The sequence below is a fragment of the Mesoplodon bidens genome (assembly GCF_964165515.1).
Source record: "Mesoplodon bidens genome assembly, chromosome: 4".
NCBI lineage: Eukaryota > Metazoa > Chordata > Mammalia > Artiodactyla > Ziphiidae > Mesoplodon > Mesoplodon bidens.
The window spans coordinates 96,566,147-96,579,095 of record NC_138160.1 but is presented as its reverse complement, the minus strand read 5'-3'; the positions used below and the strand labels follow the sequence as shown (position 1 = coordinate 96,579,095).

The window sequence follows — 12,949 nt, the reverse complement described above, 5'->3', positions numbered from 1 at the left end:
GGGCCATCTTTTCATCTTGCTTGTGGTTTCCTTTGCTGTGCAAAAAACTTTTAAGTTTCATTAGGTCCCATTTGTTTATTTTTGTTTTTATTTCCACTTATCTAGGAGGTGGGTCAAAAAGGATCTTGCTGTGATTTATGTCATAGAGTGTTCTGCCTATGTTTTCCTCTAAGAGTTTGATAGTGTCTGGCCTTACATTTAGGTGTTTAATCCATTTTGAGTTTATTTTTGTGTGTGGTTTTAGGAAGTTTTCTAATTTCATTCTTTTACATGTAGCTGTCCAGTTTTTCCAGCACCACTTATTGAAGAGACTGTCTTTTCTCCATTGTATATTCTTGCCTCCTTTATCAAAGATCAGGTGACCATATATATGTGGATTTATCTCTGGGCTTTGTATCCTGTTCTGTTGATCTATATTTCTGTTTTTGTGCCACTACCATACTGTCTTGATGACTGTAGCTTTGTAGTATAGTCTGAAGTCAGGGAGTCTGATTCCTTCAGCTCCATTTTTCTTTCTCAAGATTGCTTTGGCTATTTGGGGTCTGTGGTGTTTCCATACAAATTGTGAAATTTTTTGCTCTAGTTCTGTGAAAAATGCCATTGCTAGTTTGATAGGGATTGCTTTGGATCTGTAGATTGCTTTAGGTAGTATAGCCATTTTCACAATGTTGATTCTTCCAATCCAAGAACACGGTATATCTCTCCATCTGTTTGTATGGTCTTTAATTTCTTTCATCAGTGTCTTATAGTTTTCTACATACAGGTCTTTTGTTTCCTTAGGTAGGTTTATTCCTACGTATTTTATTCTTTTTGTTGCAATGGTAAATGGGAGTGTTTCCTTAATTTCTCTTTCAGATTTTTCGTTGTTAGTGTATAGGAATGCAAGAGATTTCTGTGCGTTAATTTTGTATCCTGCTACTTTATCAAATTTATTGATTAGCTCTAGTAGTTTTCTGGTAGCATCTTTAGGATTCTCTATCTATAGTATCATGTCATCTGCAAACAGTGATATTACTGTCATGTTTTTAAGTTGTTTTTCATGGAGTTAGATCCCATACTTCTCACATCCATCTTATACCGTACATAAATCTTGCACACAGTAAATGAAGAGGTGCATATTTAAAAATTCTCATAGCTAGTAATGGTATAATATCACCCTAATGAAAGAGACCCCAAAGGTGTGTATTTATTAATTGGGGTTAGTGATTATGAACAAGGGTCTCAAGGAAGGCCAAGTTCATCTTGCAAGATGTACTAGTGGAACATGGTCCCCTAATATTCTCAGTATTGCTGTAACCAATTTTACCCTCAGGAAGATATTTCAGAAAAGGCCTCCTTACATCTTTAAAATGGCCAAAGACAACCTATTAGCCATTCTGTACAGTCTAGGGCCATCTGAGTGACTTGTACTTATCAGGAAAGGAAAGAACACAAGATGTTTTTTATTTCAGTTTTCCTAGTACCTCTTTTATCAGGTGACTAATCAGACCTTGATGAGCTGAGAAACTGCCCTTTAGCATAAGTATTCTCTGCAATGGTTTCCAAAGGTCAGAAGCAACTGGTACAAAATATAGTTTTGGATTACACTGGTTTATGGAGTCCTTAGTAATAGTTGTTTGGAAAGCTTGGATGAATTGGAATGTTATAAGCTCTAGTCATTAGTGTTGGAGGAAACATTTATTTTACATGAGGAGAATTAATTGTCAAAATTTACTTACCAGAACTCAGATGTGTAAAGCAATCTGTCCTATAACTTCATACTCTGGAACCCATATTCTCACTGATGGTAGAGGAAAAGGACACAAGCTTGCCAATTACAGGTTACTCATCGTTACTGATTTTAACACAGTCTTGTTTGGGGGGATAGTCATTTAAAATCCAAATTCCCTTTCAGGGCTCTTTTATTTCCTAAGGGCATGAGAACTAAGAAGCTTTCTCCTACACCCAGATGCCAGACTGGGGAAGGGCAGAGAAGGAGGAGACCTCTTGACAGGAGAGGACTTCTTGGATTTGCCATATTGATGTGACTGCATCCTCTTGATTGGCATGACTTGTAAACCACTCCTTCACAACAGTCAAGGCTCAGTAGTTTCCACTGATAACATGGCACTCATCTGGGCTCTTGCTCACATGGCCAGTCCTCTGAGTCTGGCTGCAACTCCCTCTGGACCATACCTTGCACAACCACTCCACAGCATTCACTGCAACACATTTACTTCGATCCCTGGCATGGTGGCCCTTCTTTAGCTCCCTAGTCAATGTTCTTATCCCATGTGCAAAATTCTAGATCCCCTTTGACCTCAAATAGATCACAAGGAAAACATGCACAATCCAGGGCCCACTGGCCTAAGCCATTTCTACTCTATGAATTAGAAGCCACACTGGTTGCAGACCATGCTAACCATAAAGGGAAGAACAAGGGTCTTGCTCTGAGATCTTCCTCAGGCACTCTTTTGGTAATTTTATTGTATCCTCCATTTTCCATTATGTTCTATCCAGTAACAGGTAATGTCAGTGTTTGACAAGATCCAACACCCATTTGTGATTAAAACAAAAAAAAAAGCAACTCAGAAATACTGTGAATAGAGGGCAACTTCCTCAACTTGATAAGGAACATACACAAAAAAACCTCCACCTAAAATCATACTGAACAGTGAAAGGCTAAAAACTTTCTCCCTAACATTAGGGAAAAAGAATGTCCACACTTACCACTCTTAGTCAACATAGTGCTGGAAATTTCAGCCAGCAAAGTAAGGTAAGAAAAGAAATGGCATATGGATTGGAATAGTAGAAATAAAACTGTCTCTGTATGCAGATAACACGATGATCTACACAGAAAATCCCAAGGAATCTATAAAAACAAAACAAAAACTCCTAGATCTTGCAAGTGAGATCACCAAGTCCTAGGACACAAGATAAGCACACAAAACTCACTATTTCTTTGTAGTAGAAACAGATACATAAAAACCAAAATTAAAAATACAATACAATTTACAATTGCTCAAATAAAATTAAATACTTAGGCATAAATCTAATAAAACAGGTATAGGATTTGTATGTTAAAAATGATAAAATGCTGGTGAAATAGATCAAAGATTTAAATAAATGAACAGATATTCTGTGTTCATGGACTGGAAAATTCAACATAGTAAAGAAAGGCAAAAAAAGAGTAGAAGACAAAAATGGGAAAAAGAGCAAGGGCAAAAAAATAGAAAACAGTAACAGATATGGTATATATTAATCCATTATATCAATATCAATATCAGAAATGAAAGAGGGGACATCACTACAGATACCATTGACATTCAAAAGATAATAAGGAATACTATGAACTAATTTATGCCCACAAATTTGATACTCTAAATGAAAAGGACCAATCCTTGTAAGATACAATCTGCCAGAACTCACACAAGAAGGAACAATCTGAAAAAGCCTATATCTATTAAAGAAATTGAATCAATAACTAATAACCTTTCAAAACAGAAATCACCAGGCCCAGATGGGTTCACTGGTAAATTCTACCAAACATTTAAGGAATACCAATTCTCTACAATCACTTTCACAGGATAGAAGCAAAGGGAATACTTCCTAACTCATTCTATGAGGCCAGCATTACCCTAACACCAAAATCAGAACAAAACATTATAAGAAAAGAAAACTACAGGCCAATAGCTCTCCTGAACAGAGACACAAAAATCCTCAACAAAATATTAGCAAATCAAATCCAACAACGCATAAAAAGAATTACATATCCCGACCAAGTGGAATTTATCCCAGGTATGCAAGACTAGTTCAACATTCAAAAATCAATTAATGTTATCCATCACATCAACAGACTAGATAAGAAAACTCACATGATCACCCATTAATAGATGCAAAGAAAGCATTTGCCAAGATCCAGCACCCATTTACAATTAAAATTCTCAGTAAAGTAAGAATGGAGGGGCACTGCCTAATCTTAATAAAGGCCATCTACAAGAAAATCTACAGCTAACATCATACTAAATGGTGAGAATTTGAAGCTTTCCACTAAGATCAGGGACAAGGCAAGGATGTCCCCTCTTGCCACTCCTTTTCAACATTGTACTGGAAGTCCTTCCAGATGCAGTAAGTCAAGAAAAGGAAATAAAAGATATATTCATTGGGAAGGAAGAACTAAAACACTCTTATTCACAGATAAGATGATCATCTGTGTTTTCTACAAAATCCAAAAGAATTGACAAAAACCTCCTGGAACTAATAAGCAATTATAGCAAATTTGCAGGATACAAGGTTAATACACAAAAGTCAATTTATTTTGTATATACCAACAGTGAACAAATGGATTTGAAATTAAAAACATAATACCATTTACATTAGTGTCCCTAAAAATGAAATACTTAGGTATAAATCTAACAAAATATGTACAAGGTTTAGATAAGGAAAAATAGAAAACTCTGATGAATGAAATTTTAAAAAGAACTAAATAAATGGAGAGTTATTCCATATTCATGGATCTGAAGACTAAATATTATCAGCGTATCACTTCTTCCCAACTTGATCCATTGATTCAGTGCAATCCCAATTAAAATCCTAGCAAGTTAAGTTTATGGATTTGGACAAACTGATTCTAAGGTTTATAGTGAGAGGCAAAAAAAACAGAATACCTAACACAGTATCAAAGGAGAAGGACAAAGCTGGAAGATTTACACTACCTAACTTCAAGACTTACTATAAAGCTAAAATAATCAAGACAGTGTGGTATTGGCAAAAGAATAGACGGATCAAGGGAACAAAATAGAGAGCCAAGAAATAGACCCATAAAAATATAGTCAACTAATCTTTGACAAAGAAGCAAAGGCAATATCATGGAGCAAAGAAAATCTCTTACTGGACACCCACATGCAAAAAACCTGAATCTAGACCCAGACCTTACACCCTTCATAAAAATTAACTCATAGGGCTTCCCTGGTGGCGCAGTGGTTGAGAATCTGCCTGCCAATGCAGGGGACACGGGTTCGAGCCCTGGTCTGGGAAGGTCCCACATGCCGCGTAGCAACTGGGCCCGTGAGCCACGGCTACTGAGCCTGCGTGTCTGGAGCCTGTGCTCCGCAGCAGGAGAGGCTGCGGCAGTGAGAGGCCCGCGCACCGTGATGAAGAGTGGCCCCCGCTCGACGCAACTAGAGAAAGCCCTCGCACAGAAATGAAGACCCAACACAGCCAAAAGAATAACTAACTAACTAAACAAATAAATTTATAAAAAAAAAAAATTAACTCATAATGGATCATAGATCTAAATGTAAAATGTAAAATTATAAAACTCCTAGAAGATAACATAGGAGAAAACCTAAATGATCTTGGGTATGGTGATGTATTTTAAGATAATACACCAAAGACATGATCAATAAAAGAAATAATTGATAAGCTGGATTTCACTAAAATTAAAAAATTCTGCTCTGTCAAAGATAATATAAAGAGAATAAGAGGACAAGCCATAGACTGGCAGAATATATTTGCAAAAGACACATCTGATAAAGGACTGTTATCCAAAATGTACAAAGAACTCTTAAAGTTCAACAATAAGAAAACAAACACGGACTTCCCTGGTGGTCCAGTGGTAAAGAATCCACGTGACAATGCAGGGGACGTGGGTTCGATCCCTGGTCAGGGAACTAAGATCTCACATGCTGAGGGGCAACTAAGCCTGCATGCCACAACTACTGAGCTTGCGTGCCTCAGCTAGAGCCTGTGTGCCACCAACTACAGAGCCCATGCACTCTGGAGCCTGTGTGCCACAACTAGAGAAGAGAAAACCCTCATGCCACAACTAGAGAGAAGCCCACGCACCACAACAAAGAGCCCGCATGCTGTAACTAAGACCCGATGCAGCCAAAAACAAATTAAATAAATAAATAATAAATCTTTTAAAAAAAGAAAACAAACAACTCCATTCTATGTATGTTAACTGAATCACTTTGCTGTACAGCAGAAATTAACAACATTGTAAATCAACTAGACTTGAATAAAATAAATTAAAAAAAAAAACAACTCAATTAAAAAATGGGCCAAAGACCTCAACAGATACCTCACCAAAGAAATTATACAGAAAAGCATATGAAAGGATGCTTCACATCGTATGTCATCAGGGAAATGAAAATTAAAACAATGAGATACTTATTAGAATATAGGCCAAAATCCAGAACACTGACAACATCAAATGCTGACAAGAATATGGAGCAAAAGGAACACTCATTCACTCCCGGTGGGAATACAAAATGGTATATCCACTCTGGAAGACAGTCTGGCAGTATCTTACAAAACTAAACATAAGCTTACCATATGATCCAGCAATTATGTTTCTTGGTATTTACCTAAAGTAGTTGAAAATGTATGTCTACACAAAAACCTGTGCACAGAGTTTATAACAGCTTTTTTCATAATTGCCAAAACTTGGAAGCAGACAAGATGTCCTTCTGTAGGTGACTAGATAAATAAACTGTGGTACATCCAGACAATAGAATATTATTCAGCACTAAAAAGAAATGAGCTATTGCAACATGAAAAGACATGGAGGAACCTTAAATGCATATTGCTAAGTGAAAGAAGCCACACTGAAAAGGTGATATACTGTATGATTCCAACTATACGACATATGGAAAAGGCAAAACTATGCAGACAATAAAAAGATCAGTGGTTGCTGGGCAGAGTGGGTGGGTGGGAAGATGAATAGGCAGATAGCAGAGGATTTTTAGAGCAGTGAAAATACTCTGTATGGTATTATAATGATGGCTATAAGTCAGTATATATTTGTCCAAACAGACAGAACGTACACCACCAAAAGTAAACCCTAAGGTAAACTATGAATTTGGGGTGATTATGATGTGCCGATACAGATTCATCCTCAGTTAAAAAAAAAAAAAGTGCCATTCTAGTGAGTGATATTGATAATGGGGGAGGCTATGCATGTGTGGAGGCAGGGGATATATGAGGAATCTCTCTACTTCCCCTTAAATTTTGTTGTAAACCTAAAATGTCTCCAAAAAAAAACCCAACAAAGTCTTTAAAAAAAGAATTCTTAGACACTACACCAAAGGTATGTTCTATAAAAAATACCAATAAATTGGACTTCTTTAATATTAAAACTTTTGCTCTCTGAAAACCTTATTAAGAAGATTAAAAGACAAGTTACAGACTGGCAGAATGATATTTGTGTATATTTCACAATGGACTCAGATGTAGATTATACTAAAAAAGTCCCAGGACTCAACAGTAAAAAAACAATTCAGTGGGCTTCCCTGGTGGCACAGTGGTTAAGAATACGCCTGCCAATGCAGGGGACACAGGTTCGAGCCCTGGTCTGGGAAGATCCCACACACCACAGAGCAGCTAAAGCCCGTGTGCCACAACTACTGAGCCTGCGCTCTAGAGCCCGCAAGCCACAACTACTGAAGCCCACATGCCACAGCTACTGAAGCCTGCACACCTAGAGCCCATGCTCTGCAAAGAGAAGCCACCGCAATGAGAAGCCTGAGCACCACAACGAAGAGTAGCCCCCACTCGCCGCAACTAGAGAAAGCCTGCTCACAGCAATGAAAACCCAATGCAGCCAAATAAATAAATATAAAATAAAAAAACAATTCAATTAGAAAATGGACAAAAGACATGAAGAGACATTTCATTGAAGTGATATACAGATGGCAAATAAGCATGAAAAGATGTTTATCGCAGCAATTGTTAAAATACGTAAGTTTCCAAACCCCACTCAAAACTCACTGCTCTAGAAAGTTTTAGCTTTAAAAATTTTTTTAATTGTGGAAAATATTGGGTTGGCCAAAGAGTTCCTTTGGGTTTTTCCGTAACATCTTATGGAAAAACCTGAACAAAAATTTTGACCAACCCAATACACAAAACATAAAATTCATCATCTTAACCATTTTTAAGTAACGTTGAGTGGTGTTAAGTACATTCACATTGTTGTACAACCAGTCTCCAGAACTCTTTTTATCTTGCAAAACTAAAACTCTGTACTCATTAAACAAAAACTCCCCACTTGGGACTTCCCTGGTGGCGCAGTGGTTGAGAATCCACCTGCCAATGCGGGAGATATGGGTTCGATCCCTGGTCCGGGAGGATCCCACATGCCACGGAGCAACTAAGTCCGTGTGCCACAACTACTGAGCCTGCACTCTAGAGCCTGCAAGCCACAACTACTGAGCCCATGTGCCACAACTACTGAAGCCTGTGCGCCTAGAGCCCATGTTCCACAACAAGAGAAGCCAGCACAATGAGAAGCCCACGCACTGCAACAAAGAGTTGCCCCTGCTCGCCGCAACTAAAGCCCGCACACATAAAGACCCAATACAGCCAAAAAAACTCCTCACTCCCCCAGCCCCTAGCAACCACAATTCTACTTTATGTCTCTATAAATTTGACTACTTTAGGTCCCTTATATAATGTCCCCGAGATTCATCTGTGTAGTAGCATATGTCAGAATTTCCTTCCTTTTTAAGGCTGAATAATATTCCATTGTATGTATAGACCACATTTTGTGTCTTCCCTTCATCCATCAGTGGACATTTGGGTTGCTTCTACCTTGTAGCTATTGTGAATAGTGTTGCTATGAATATCGGTGTACTTATCTGGAATTTCTGAGGGTGTGCCCCTGGAATCTACATGTTTACTAAGCTCCTTTGGTGTTTCTGATGCACATTAAAGTGTGAACCACTACTCTAATGCAGGATTTTCCAAAGTATAGATGGAGAAGGATTTTTGGTAGTCCTCAGACAGACTATTACATAGATTAGACTCACACATGATAAAGTCAGTCCTTTCAGTTTTATGAATCATTCTGATTAGGTCAAGAGAAAGCATTGCTTTGGTGTTATTTATCTTGAACATCTAATTCTAATTTCCCTTTTTTAAGAAAGAGAGAGCAGCCTTCAGATCCAAAGCCTTCAGCAGACAATAATGATAGCTAGAACTTATTAACAATGCTTTGTTTTCATTGTATTAGTCTGTGCCATTCCTTTCTATAAATTTCAAATGGTTTTCCATCTATAATAATGGTATAGAGTTGCTTTTCAGTACATCTACTTAACATTTTTGTTTAAATCAAGTAACTTTTTTTAGCAAATAATATGGCCAGAGATATTGAATACGGCAAAATCTGAAAATAGTCATATGCCAGCGAATGAAGTTTGGAAAATACTGCTTAAAGGGACATTAACGTTTGGATCTTGCTCTCAACTTTTCACACATGGAAGATGCACATGTCCAAGGTATCCAGTAGATGGCTCCTATAGGGCAGAAATGTGAAGTCACCTGTCAGGTAGAGAAAGGCTGAGCACAGGTAGAAAGCATCCACAGCAACCTCTGAAGCTAGCAAATCGTAACCTAGACCTTAGAAGTGTCAAATAGTGATGCTCTTTGTATTTTCTGGATAGACCTTCTTTCTCTCTTTCGTTAGAGTTGAGTACAATTATTTAAAAACATTAGCCTGTCTGGACTGTGATTAGAGACCATCAAAGAACAGAAGTAAACATCTTCCAACCACTGCAGCTGGAATTACAGACACCCCAAGAAAAATGTGAAAACAGTGGGCAATTTCTCTGCATATAGAAATCTTCTTAGAATCGTATCTACCAGGAACGTGGCAGCTTCCGTGTTTAGATAACAGGATAATTTTACCCCAAGCTAATGATAGTAGCCATCACTGCACAGATTATATGCCAGTCACGGTGCCCCCTTTCCCACTTAATTCTCACAACATTCTAAAGGTTGACAGTTATTATGTCTATTCCATGAATGAGGCAACAAACTCAGAGAGGTGAAGAGACTCAAGTCACACAGCTCAATTTTGGGCTTCCAAAATCTGCCTCATCACAAGTCATCATTTTGTTCAGGTTCTTTGTGACCTTGGCTTCAAGCTCAGCTGCAGGTTTCTCTTCTTCCTGGTTTCAGAAGCAGAGACTCAGAAGAACAACTTCCAGGCGACAGCTCCTCTCAAGATGCCACAGTTCTGGAGCTCCACCTAGGTCTATGAACATCTGTAGGACTTTATTAAATTTTCTGCTTATTTGAATTTGAAAGCTCTCAAAATATGGTTTCTAGTTACTACTAGAGTTGGCAGCACAATAGAAAAATGGAACGGGACTTTCCTTTCCCGTGTTTGCTAGGGCAGTTTGTCCAGGCCACAGCCCCATTAAGACAGGAAGAAGGAAGAGATGGTGAAGAGATGAAGATTTGCTAACTGACAGCAGAAAACACTTTCAGGTAGGTGTGCAAAAAAGCATCCTTTCTCCCCCTCTGAAAAATCCTGCACCTTAACAATACACAGTTATTTCAAAAGGTTTCCAGAGCCCATAAGTCCATAACACATTATCCTCATGAGAAACTTTTCAAAACTGTTTCTCAGATATTGATGCATTTTTGAGAGAAAAATCAAGCATACTGTCCTTAAAAACAAAAGTTACAGATTACGCTTTCACTTAGGCCAGTTTATTAAACTTATTTTAAACCCCTGAAGTTTTGAAAATAGTGCAGGAGAAGATTTAGGGGGTAATTTAGTGGGTTTCTTTCCCTCAGAGAACATCTGAGAACATTTTCTCTAATAATAAAGGGCAAAGTACATGCAGTTGTGTAAACCGCAAAGGCTCCACCACTGCATGAGCGAAGCAGGAGCTCAGCAGTTTGAAAAAAGACCATTTCCCTGGCGCTTGCCGGGGGTCAGTAATGTGGTCCCAGAGCGTGGAAAGAGGCAATTCTTGGGCTGGAAACATTCCGTGTGGGAGACACTATCGCAAACGAGCGTAAAGAGAACACATGTACACTATGTGAGCCTGCAGACTCAGAGGGGAGGTCCCTTGTCACCGCTTTTACTTTTTTTTTTTTGAATCCCGAAACTCTGGCACATAGCCGGTCAAAGAGCGGGGAGGGGAGGGGATGCCGCTGCTCACCCGCAAAACGACACGCGGGGCCCGGGCAGTGGGGGGGAGGGCAGGAATGAAAGGGGATTCTGAAGTTTTGGAGAACCTTAGCAAAAAGAAAAAAACTATGGAAACGAACAGCCGCGACGTGGGTCTATTTGTTGCAAGAGCAGCAGTTACGGAGCGCCCAGGCAAAAGAGTCAGAGCAGGAAAAGCGCAGAGGGAGGAACCGCAGAGCAGCAACGGTGCTCTAGCCCGTGCTTATCCAACCCTAACGCGGGTGAATCACCCGAGGAGCTCCGGTAAACACATATTCGGATCCCCTTGGTCGAGGGCGGGGCTTAAGAGTCTGCATTTCTAACAACCTCCCAGATGTTACGTTGGGACCGCAGACCAGCAACTCGAAGTTTTTGACCAAACTTTGAGTAGCGAGGGGTTTGCTCGTTGCCCTGAGTAAATTCTGGGTTAGAGGACAAAGGGGTTCTCTGTAGAGGACAATAAACTTTTGGGGTAGCAGCGATCTTAAAAGGGGCAACGATAGAAACGAACTGGATGGGCAGGGATGGGGCTGAAACCTGGCCAAAGGAAGAGGGAAAGGGAGGAAGGAGGCGCTCACCCTCTGACTCTAGAAGAAAACGTTGCGAAGGATGGGGTGGGTTTCTTTGCCAAGGGCAGGAGACGCGCACCTAAGCACCTGAACCCGCAGCCTGCGCGCGGGGAATGAGGGGCGGGGGCCGAGGAGGCCAGGGCCGGCCTGCCCTTACCTGCGCTCACCCTGGTCCGTGTAGAGATTGAGGAAGAGTCCCTCCCTGGTGTCCTGGTACACCGGGCCGGAGAAGCTGAGCTGCAGCTCATAGCGGCTCCCGGGCTGCAGGGCTTCGCCGAGCTCTAGCACCATGTACTGCATGTCCAACGCGAACCACACCTCGTCCACCGGCACGCGGCCCACGGTGGCGTCTCCGGCGTCCGGGGACAGTGGTCCCCGCACCTCGGCGCTTTCACAGTCCAGGAAGAGGCTGTGAAGCAGCAGCCGCGCCGTGACCGCGAGGCAGCGCACGGTGATGTTCACGCGGCCAGTGAAGCGCAACGCCGGCGCCGAGAGCTCTTCTGGCCTCAGACGGGGCCACAGCTCCAGCTCATAGTGCAGCGGCACGAGCCAGGGCGGCAGGCGCAGCTGGTCCCAGGGCCCCGGGGGTCGCCAGTTGCGCGGGGTGGGCGCCACCTCCGTCTCCAGAGTGGGACCGGGCTTCGGGGTCCGCGCCTGCTCCTGCCTGCCTGGCGGGGAGGGCGCGGCGTGCGGGCCCCCGCGGTCGCGAAGCTCCGACGGCGGGACGCGCGCGCAGTGGCCGTACAGGGCGGCGAGTACGGCCAGCGCCAGCAGGAGCAAGGCAGCCAGCCCGGCCAACAGCAGGGCTACCACGCGGCTCACGTAGAAGCCGGGGCTGGAAGGGGGTCCCATGGCCGCAGCCCGGGGCTGGGGGTGAGGTGAGATCCCGGCGGCGGCGGCGGCGGCGGCGGCTCAGACCCCCGGCCTGGGTGCTCAGTGATGGGACCCCCGCCCCTCCTCTCTTGTACCGTCCCTCCCTCCTCCTCGAGGAGCCTGGGAGACAGGAGAGAGCTGTTGGGACCTCGGCTTCCCCTCCCAGCTAATCAGATCCAGGTCCCTGCCTACCCACCCCCGCCCCTGCCAGGGCCTGGGGAAGAGGCGGACCTGGCGCAACTGAGCGCGCGCCCCTTTGGGTCTGAAGGGAAAGACCTCGCAGAGGAGCTTCCAGAGTAGGCGCAGGGAGGGGACGGTCGGACCAAACTCGAATTTGGGCACCTCCGACCGGGGGGTATTTCGATTCACGGGATTTGTTGGGCGTGACCCGGTGCGGTTTCGGGTGTTGTCGGAAAAGAGACAGGTACAGAGCACCCTCAACTCCTTGACTGTAGTGATGAACTGCGGGCTGCACACTTGCCGGCCACTACCTAGGGATTCGTGCGCTAGGGGCTGGGGTGAGGGCTTACGAACCGGGACTTTGGGGCACATGCTTTGAAATGAA

The 12,949-nt window shown here is 42.3% G+C and overlaps 1 protein-coding gene across 1 annotated transcript in view; it reads right to left on the bottom strand.

Moving 5' to 3' along the window:
* LVRN (laeverin) overlaps positions 1-12,363 on the bottom strand; it is a gene marked incomplete at its 5' end in the record, with an annotated part of 77,369 nt that extends 65,006 nt beyond the window's left edge. Inside the window, one exon of the mRNA XM_081232047.1 lies at positions 11,669-12,363. Coding sequence (XP_081088173.1) covers positions 11,669-12,363 — 695 coding nt within the window. The remainder of the gene's footprint in view (positions 1-11,668) is intronic.
* Between the last annotated feature and the right edge of the window lie 586 nt (positions 12,364-12,949).